This window comes from Pantherophis guttatus, chromosome 9, assembly GCF_059756535.1.
Source record: "Pantherophis guttatus breed Tessera chromosome 9, ASM5975653v1, whole genome shotgun sequence".
NCBI lineage: Eukaryota > Metazoa > Chordata > Lepidosauria > Squamata > Colubridae > Pantherophis > Pantherophis guttatus.
In genome coordinates this window covers 5791565-5801808 of record NC_142071.1, presented here as the reverse complement: position 1 = coordinate 5801808, position 10244 = coordinate 5791565, and the positions used below count along the sequence as shown (strand labels likewise).

Genomic DNA, 10244 nt, shown 5'->3' with positions numbered 1-10244 from the left:
GGAACTCTGGTGCTGGAGAAGACTCCTGCGAGTCCCTTGGCCTGCAAGGCGATCCAACCGGTCAGTCCTAGAGGAGATCAACCCTGACTGTTCTTTAGAAGGCCAGATCCTGAAGAGGAAACTCAAATACTTTGGCCACCTAATGAGAAGGAAGGACTCCCTGGAGAAGAGCCTAATGCTGGGAAGGATTGAGGGCAAAAGAAGAAGGGGACGGCAGGGAATGAGGTGGCTGGATGGAGTCACTGAAGCAGTCGGCGTGAGCTTCAATGGACTCCAGAGGATGGTAGAGGACAGGAAGGCCTGGAGGAATGTTGTCCATGGGGTCGCGATGGGTCAGACATGACTTCGCAACTAACACCAACAGGTAAGGCTAGAGCTGAGTTTTGCTTTGGGGTTTTAACACGCGCCCCCGGTTTTAAGAAACAAAATGTCATTTGTTAAAATCGAAATTCAGCCCAGAGATGTATTATTTATTTATTCAATTTATATCCCGCCCTTCTCCAAGTGGATTCAGGGCGGTGCACAGCCAGAACGAAAACACATACCAATTCAAAATTTAAAAATTTTTTTTTTAAAGAATTATATGACTTTGGCCCAAAATTTAAAACATTCAAACTAAAACCCATTGACAATTTAAAAAGCTAAAAAAATCTCCCTCTCTGGACTGCTTATCTGACTGCCCTTGTGTAGAAAATATCTCCTACCATCGGGCAGGAGATATAGAAGCATAGCCAGCCGAACGAATAGGCCGAAAAATAGCTTTGATCCGTGGGCCGTCAGACTTCTGAACGCGACATAACACCACAATTAGGTTTAATATGATAGACTTGCAGGGCCAGTGCAAATGCAACATGTTCATCCCGGTGTAATATAATATAATGTTATATATGTATGTATATGGGGATGTGTGCTAGTTATTATTTATTTGGGTTTAGGGATTTATTTTTCTTTTATTTATTGAGTTATTGAGATATATTCTGTGTTTCGGGGGTGGGCAGCTGTACCAAGGGAGGGTCATTCAACCTCATTATACACATGTGCATTGAGAATAAAGGTTTGATTTGAAAATGCATATGCTGGTCTGTATGTCGGGTGTATGGGAAGCCCCTAACAAGGCACATCTATTTATGTTAATTCAGAAGGAAGAATTCAGCAGGATTTACTCCCAAGTTCTTCACTAAAGGTATCTTAGTTGAGGAACATTTCAATCTGAAGTAACTTTATCAAGTTCAGTGGGACTTTTATAGCCAGAGAGTCCTATCTGTATTGTACAGATAAGCTGTGAAGGTTGAAATCTTATTTACCTGAGAATATGTGTCGCTGAACCAAACAGAATTCAAGTGCACTAATTATTTCAGCTGATGATATCTTGCAGATTAATTTGAGACCCTGTAGGGAAGAAGCCTACATGCAGGGAGAATGCTTTGAGATACAAAGCATTCTTCAGACACAATCTTCTTTTTTGGGGCTACCAGATCTGAGTTGCAAGAATCCAGATGACTAAATGGCAGACATGTCAGAGTATTTTCTTTTTAATGTCTTTGTTGCTATTTAAAGATTGCCTGAGTTTTTGCAATCTGGCTTTGCACATTGGTTGCCAGTTTTTGTTATTTGAGTTTGCTGTCAGCGTTTCTGCTTACACAGTCATATACTTGGCAGTCGAGTAATTCAGATTCATAATCAGCCTGGCCTAAGAAATTAAGTTACTCTAGGATAATTGATTCTTCAACTTGGGCGACTTTCAGTAAGATAAGTTATTTCTCTGCAATGGCATCCATAGCAAGGTAAAATGCCTTATTGGTGCCACATATGGAATGGCATCAAATATTTGTCCCTACATTTTTTTTCTTTGCATCATATTTTTTTTTTTTAAATTTGATTTATATGCCGCCCTTCTCCGGAGACTCAGGGCGGCTTACAATGCGTTAAGCAATATATATCTGTTGCATCACCACCACCCCTCTCCTGGGAGGGGGCCCTTCAGTTTCTGGATGTGACTTCTTTGTCACTGGTTTTAAAAAGTGTTGGGAGTGAAGTTGGAGTTGCCTCCCAAGGTCCAGCTTATCGGGAAGAAATGGGGATTTTGCAGTAACCTTCCCCTGGATTAGGATGGGAATGGACATTTTACAGTATCCTTCCCCTGGAGTGGGGTGGTAATGGAGATTTTACAGTATCCCTCCCCTGCCACACCCACCAAGCTATGCCACGCCCACCAAGTCATACCCATAGAACCGGTAGTAAAAAAATTTGAAACCCTCTGCTGGGTGTAACATGCATTCCTAGGTATGTGAAATGAAATTGAAGCACTGCCCCTTTAAGTATGCACAAAGACAGTAAAAAAAGGGAATTGCACAGTCATGGCCACCATTTTGACTTTTTTGACACAGAGAGAGAGATCTGCCTTGGTTTCTTGTAGCATTGAGAAACCATTAAATATTTTAACAAATTCCACACAATCTGGTTCATTTAGCCCATAATGCACTCACCCTCCGAGATACATAAAAGATTCTCTAGAAATATTAAACCTGGGTTCATTGATTGCACTAAGTCATGGCTCATTTATCCACATTTTATTCTTTAATTTACAACTGCCTGAGCTTTACACCCTGAGCCAAAAGCAAACAAGCCACGATTGTGGCTTGTTTGTTGCAAAAGTTTTGTTGCAAAAGGTGGGGATCCCTGTTCAAATTGGCAATGAAAACCTAAATGAACAATACAAAGTATAGAGACAGCCTAGTACATTTGCAAATCGGAATGTCCACCTGCCGTATTTATTGTTTTTTTTTATTTTAAATCCCTAGATATTTGCATATAGTCAAAGATTAAATGTTGTACCATGTGGAGAGGTTGCTTCAGTTTCTGCTCACTGATTGAAACAGAATTTGAGTAATACCTACCCTAAATGTTGAAAGTGGGTAATTAAAAAAAAAAAAAAGCAAAACAAATGGGAACAAATTTGTGGGGTCCTTGTGCTCTCTGAGCATGGTTGTTTCCTGCAGACCTTTCACTACCCAAGTAGGTAACATAATCAGTGCACATGTTACGACGTTACAATTTAATTATTTGGAGAAGCCAATGACATGCCTTGCAAACCAGACCACAGGGACAGCGAAGAAGGCTGCAAATGATCGTCTTATAAAACCTATGGTAGCTTGATGACTGCCCGGTATTATCTAGTCGGTAAAATGAACCGTCTGCAAGCAAATAAATTAAATTAAATTAAATTAAATTAAATTAAATTAAATTAAATTAAATTAAATTAAATTAAATTAAATTAAATTATTAAATTAAATTATTAAATTAAATTAAATTAAATTAAATTAAATTAAATTAAATTAATTAAATTAAATTAAATTAAATTAAATTAAATTAAATTAAATTAATTAAATTAAATTAAAAACCAGGCATACAGAGGACCAAGTACCCCACAGTTCAACCTGGAGCTACATTTTTTTGTATAGTCTTGAGCGTTTGCAGAATAAAAAGTGGTTTAAGCTGTTGCTTCTGTAGAAGAATAACAGTGTCACCAGTCTTGGACATATCAAACAACCCAACTTCCCTCAACAAGACGAACTCAAGCAATAGACTTCATTTCCCACCCACCCCCTCAAATCGAAACTCTGCGCATGCTCAGAACAGCCACCGCGAAAAAAAAAGCGCCTCTTTGGAACAACGGCCGCACTCCCCGGGCACGCTTCTGCAACTTTCCTTCCTCTCATGAATGGACCGTACCATTAAAGAGAGGTTCGGCGGAAGGCAGAGTAATGGGTTAAGGATTAGTCGAGCATCCTTACTACAATAAATCCAGGTAAATAATAATAATAAAAAAATCTTTCTCCCAAGGGAGGCCAACGCAGCCGCTTCGAGTAAGGATTATTTCGCCTGCCCCCTCCCCCCCAAGCTGTGATCAGACTTGGACGGCTCCAAAAGGGAGGCGGGCGCCGAAGGCGAGACCTCCTCCAATAGGAGGTCGGGACGGTGGAGTGGCGGGGGCCGCACCTAATGAACGGCCGGAGGAGAGGCGTGAAGGTGCGGCTCGCGCACGAGGCGAGGCGAGGCGGCGTGGCGTGGCGTGAGCTGTGGGGGAGGGGAGAGGAGGGGGCTTCTTCCCTGGCTGAGGGGGGGGAGTTGGGCCTCGCGCCAGGCCTAAAGTAGCGGCCTCTGAGGCGTCCGGGCAGGTTGGCTTCGCCTGAGGGAGAGGAGGCCTCTACTCGGAAGGAAGCCCCACTGAAGGGGGTAACGCCCAGGTAAGCGGTGGGCGGCTGGCTGGAGGCTTCGGGGTCTCCAGGACACTTTTCTGCCCTCTGGCATCGAACTCCTGAGCGCCCAACTTCCCTCTTTCCGCTCAGTTCTTCAAAATGGACAGAGATTGGTTGCTTGGTTGGCTGTGTGTGTGTGTGTGTGTGTGTATGTGTATATATGTATGTATGTGTGTGTATATGTGTGTGTATGTGTGTATAGTGTATGTATAATTGTGTGTGTATGTATATGTGTATATATGTATGTATGTGTGTGTATATGTATATATGTGTATATATATGTGTATGTGTATATGTGTATATATGTGTGTGTATTTGTGTATATATGTGTATGTGTATATGTATGTATATGTGTATATATGTATGTGTGTATATGTGTATGTTTATGTGTATATATGTGTATATGTATATGTGTACATATGTATATGTGTATATATGTATGTGTGTATATGTGTATGTGTATGTGTATATATGTGTGTGTGTGTATTTGTGTATATATGTGTATGTGTATATGTATGTATATGTGTATATATGTATATATGTGTATGTATATATGTGTATCTGTATATATGTGTATATGTATATGTGTACATATGTGTATATGTATATGTGTGTGTGTATTTGTGTATATATGTGTATGTGTATATGTATGTATATGTGTATATATGTATGTGTGTATATGTGTATGTTTATGTGTATATATGTGTATGTATAATTGTGTGTATATATGTGTATGTATAATTGTGTGTGTGTGTGTATGTACATACATATACATACACACACCGCCCTGTTCACGGCCCTGAGTCCCACGGGGGAGAAGGGCGGTATATAAATTCAAATATACATACATACATACATACATACATACATACATATATATGTCTTTTTCTTTTTCGTAGGCTTTTATGTGCATATTCTTTCTAGCCTGGCTAGAAAGAATATGCATATATGTAAATAAAATGGGTATATATGTGTATGTGTGCATATGTATGTATATGTGTGTGTGTGTATATTATTTGTTATTTATTATTTATTTGTCCCTGTTTTAACTGGTTTTAATTGGGATTTCTTTTATTATTGTATGTTTTTAACTTGTGTTCGCCGCCCTGAGTCCTTTGGTAGAAGGGCGGCATATAAATATTTGCAAATAAATAAATAAAAATAAATAAATATGTGTATGTATAATTGTGTGTGTGTGTATGTGTATATATATGTGTGTGTGTATATGTATTCTTCTTGTGCCATATCCGTCATCGGATGTTGGCGATCATGTTGGCGATTCTATTTTTGTCAACAGCCGCATGAAAAAGTGCTGCTGAGTTTTGTGCAAACCGGTCCCTTAGATTTTGAAGCCATGATATTTTTCTTCTGCCTTGGACCTCCTTTGCCTTCAATCTTTCCCTGGAGGATTAAGTGAAGGATGCTGTATTTTTCCAGGTGTTGCATCACATGTCCAAAATATTCTAACTTTCACTTTTTAATGACTTTGGTTATTTCCCTTGGCCTTCCCAGGCGGCTTATCACCTGGTAGATTAATGGGTTGTTTGCTGACGACCATGTTCTTGGTTTTTGAGGTGTTAAGCTTCAAGGCATATTTTTCAGATATTTCTGAGACTCTGTTGATGAGGAGCTGAAGGTCTTCATGCTTACTGGCAAGCAGAACTGTATCATCTGCATATCTTAAATTGTTTCTCTGAACACCGTTTACTTTGAGACCAGCATCAATGTTTTCCAGTGCTTTCTTGAAAATTGACTTAGATGTATATATGTGTGTGTATACACATACATACACCTATGTATATATGTCTGTGTGTGGATAGCACAGGTATATATGTGTTTGGATAGATACATACTTTCTCTTGAGAGCAGGCAACAGAATTTCATTTTTAAATTCTGTAGGCCAGTGTGCTCGCAGTTAAAAAAAAAACTTGACAAAAGTTAAAAGTTAAAGAGATTGTACAGCCTTTTAACCAGAATAGTATAGGGCAGATGTGTCCAACCTTGTCAACTTTTAACACTTGTGGACTTCAACACTTCAAAGAAGAGCCTTGGTAGTACAGGGGTTTAAGGCACCCTGTTATTAAGCTGGTTATTAAGACCAGCTGCCTGCAATTACTGCAGGGTTCGAATCTCGCCAAGGCTCAAGGTTGACTCAGCCTTCCATCCTTTCTAAGGTAGGTAAATTGAGGACCCAGTTGTGCGGGCAATAAGCTGACTTTGTATAAATATACAAAAGGATGAAGGCTATTGCTGAGCACATTGTAAGCCGCCCTGAGTCTTCGGAGAAGGGAGGCATATAAATCAAATTAAAAAAAAAAAAACACTCCTGGCTGGGGAATTCTGGGAGTTGAAGTCCACAGGTCTTAAAAGCTGCCAAGGTTGGATACTCCCTGATATAAGGTTGAGCAGGTGGTTGGACTAGATGACCTTCAATATCCCTTCCAATCTTATTAGTCTATGTCAGGGATGTCAAACTCGCAGCCCACAGGCCAGATGCATCATGTGCTGGCCATGCCCATGCCTGGTTTAGTGAAGGGGGGAAAAAGTTGTGATATGTCACATGATGACGCCGTGATGCCGTGAGTTTGTCACCCCTGGTTTATGTTGTATTGTAAACTAACCAAGGAATGTACCAACCTAGAACTAAGGAGAAATTTCCTGACAGCTAGAACAATTAATCAGTGTGAAAGCTTGCCTCCAGAAATTGTTAATGCTCCAACACTGGAGGCTTTTTAAGAAGAGAGTGGACAGCCATTTGTCTGAAATGGTAGAGGGTTTCCTGCCTGAGCTGGGGGTTGGACTAGAGGATCTCCAAGGCCCCTTCCAACTCTTGTTATTTATGCTCTAGATTGGCTGGACAAGATAGTGTTGGCTAGCGGAGGTTTTCTGTAGGATGCTCATATGTGGACTTATTTATTTTATTTATTTAATTTAATTTATATACTGCCCTTCTCCCGAAGGACTCAGGGCGGTGAACAGCCATAATAAAACAGTGTACAAAATAGAATTTAAAAGCAGATTAAAATAATTAAATCATAGGCCGAATTTAAAACTCTCATTTAAAACCAATTTTAAAACCCCATTAAAACCAAATTAAAACCATTTATGCCATCAGAGCGGCTTGCTGGAATAACAGAGTCTTCACTGCATGACGGAAGGCGCGGAGGTTGGGGATCCTTCGTATGTCCGGGGGCAATTCATTCCAGAGGGCAGGGGCCCCCACAGAGAAGGCTCTCCCCCTGGGGGTCTCCAGTCTACATTGTTTGGCTGACGGCACCCTGAGGAGGCCCTCTCTGTATGAGCGTACCGGTCAGTGGGAGGCAATCGGTGGCAGAATGCGGTCTTGTGGATAGCCAGGTCTAGAACTTGTTGCAACTTATGTGGTCTGGTCTTGCTACATGTGCCTTTTGCTTCTGCAAATGCTTGTACTCTATATCTTCCTGAAATGCATGTTTTCTCCCAAGCAGGACCATGTACCCCACAAGGCCAGTGTTTCGGGGTGGAGCCATGTTTCAGATGTCTCTGCCTGGGCAAAGGGCAGAATCTCAGCCACAGGCGGCTGAGATTAGAGAGACTGCAGACATTTGGGGCAAAACCTTTCTTTCAACCGTCAAGGCAGAAAGAGGATACTCGTCACCAAGAGGTGCCCCAAAGGTGAATAGATGATTTTTTTACAGTAGAAGTTGATACCACATTTCTGCTAGAAAGGAATTAGATTGATCCTGAAACTTATTGAATGTTTGGTATTTTACTCATTTGGCTGGAATAGTATATAGGCAGTTGGTTTCATAAAATGCATGGTTTTGCTGAAACTGAAGAGACAGTTGAAATTAAATGATATTTCAGCCCAAGGACATAATATGCAAGTCTCCCCACCCCCAAATCTCCACCAATAAATACCGTATTTTTTGGAGTATAAGACGCACCTTTTTCCCCCAAAGAGGAGGGTGAAAATCTGGGTGCGTCTTATATGCCGAATGTAGCCCCGCCCAGCCTCGCAAACAGAGATTTCAGAGGCTTAAAGAAGCTTCAGAAAAAAAGCCTCAGAAACGAAGCTTCAGAAAAAAAGCCTCTGAAAGGCTTTTATCTAAAATAATATGGCAAGCAACAAAAGAAGAATCAGTAAAGGTTCTAACCAAACTATGCCAACAAATCTGGAGAATGACACAATAACCAACTGATCGGAAGAGGTTAATCTATATACCAATACCAAAGAAAGGAGATTGAACAGAATACAGGTAGTCCTTCAGAAAAAAAACCTCTGAAAGAAGCTTCAGAAAAAAAGTCTTTTTTTCTGAAGCTCTGTTTCGGAGGCTTTCAGAGGCAGAAAAAAAAGTTTTTTTCTGAAACAGTTTCAGAAGCTTCAGAGGCAGAAAAAAAAGCAAGGCACAGAGCTCACAACAAAAGAATCTGTTGCTAACATTCACCTCTGGAACAGCTGATTGGGGGTATTCTGGGAGGCTATCCACCCACCAATCAGCTTTCTTCTTATTTTCCTTCCCAAAAACTAAGATGCATCTTATACTCCGGTGCGTCTTATATTCCGAAAAATACGGTAATATTCCCTATTTGGGAAGTGGATGGTTTCTTTCCTCCAAAGATGAGGCTTCTGTAGGAGATAAAAGGGGAGGACACTTTTAAAACCATAAATAATTTAAACCTGATGTGGACATGGTTGCTGAGATCTATCTCTTGACTGCAAAAATAATTATTGCAATTTTTGGTCAGCTACTAGATGCCATTCAAACAGTAGATGGACTTAAAGCTACAATGAAAAAACATGTAACTACACTTCTCATGTTACCAAGTTAGTTGCTCCAGCACATACTAGCACAAGACTTCACATGTATGGAATTTCCAAAGACAAGCTAATTTTGTAGGAGACAGGATTTTGCTGCAGATTGCAATGTATCCTCTCAATAAAGGTAGGTGAAAAATAGACGAGGAGTACAAGTCCCTCTCACAACAGCTTCACCACAAGAGTATCTTCCACCAAACTTATTCAAATCTCTTGGCTTCCTAGATGGAAACATTTTGAGAGAATAATATTGGCTTTTAGCCATCTTTGGTTAGAGTGCAGTACTGCAGGCTACTTCTGCTGCCTGCCGGCTGCCTGCTATTTGGCAGTTCAAATCTCATCGGGCTCAAGGTTGACTCAGCCTTTTATCCTTCCAAGGTCGGTAAAATGAGGGCCCAGATTGTTGGGGGATGATATGCTGACTCTGTAAACTGCTTAGAGATGGCTGCAAAAGCACTGTAAAGCGGTATATAAGTCTAAATGCTATTGCTATCTTGCAGTCCTTCAGTGAACCTTAAATGCAAACATTTCTAAGGGGATTTCAAAGTACACCTATAAATATTTTTCACAATAGCAATATACGGCCTCTGCTAAGTTCTGGGAGCAGAGTCAAAGTCACAAGAGAAGATAGCATAAGCTCCAGAGATCATAGCATCAGTCAGCAATTACCTGTACAGTAGAATGCTCCACTACCTCCAAGGTCGGGTCCAGATAAGCCCAGGAGGTACAATGCCCTTGATCTAATTAAAGGGAAGATACAGGCATCAGCTGACCCCATGGAAGATGAAGAAAGCTTGGCTCAGTTGTTCAGCATCTTGTCCATAGAAGACCCACAAACAATCCTATGCAAACTTGAGGAAGTCAAATCAGTGTCCGTTGCAACTGATTCTCTCAACACTTTGCTATCCTCCAGATGTGTTTTCCTGTTAAAAAGTTGAGAAGTTCATTTTCGGAGTGCCTAGAACAAACAAACAAACAAACAAAATGCACTCCAGCCCAAAATTCATCCAGGCAAAAGAAAGGATCGCCAAACTGATCAACATAATAATCTCTTTGTAACCTCCCACAGGTGATCTTTTTTCATAACTCAATGTTAAAGAACAGACTAGTCAAACTGTAGCCCCACTTTACCAACCTTCCCCTGCTTGGATCCTGATTCTATTCATGTAATGCAGAGGTCTTCAAAT

At 40.6% G+C, this 10244-nt stretch overlaps 1 protein-coding gene across 5 annotated transcripts in view; it reads left to right on the top strand.

Moving 5' to 3' along the window:
* The first annotated feature begins 3631 nt into the window (after nt 1-3631).
* The window catches only part of PIWIL2 (piwi like RNA-mediated gene silencing 2), a 44086-nt gene continuing 37473 nt past the window's right edge, over nt 3632-10244 (top strand). Inside the window, exons 1-2 of one of the 5 annotated variants that reach the window (XM_087875885.1) lie at nt 3632-3808; nt 7724-7913. In XM_087875885.1, coding sequence (XP_087732011.1) covers nt 7731-7913 — 183 coding nt within the window. In that variant the 5' untranslated portion in view covers nt 3632-3808; nt 7724-7730. Of the gene's footprint in view, nt 3809-3925; nt 4248-7723; nt 7914-10244 lie in introns of those variants that run through there. The other 4 variants (XM_087875884.1, XM_087875882.1, XM_087875886.1 and 1 more) reach the window with 4 other exon arrangements.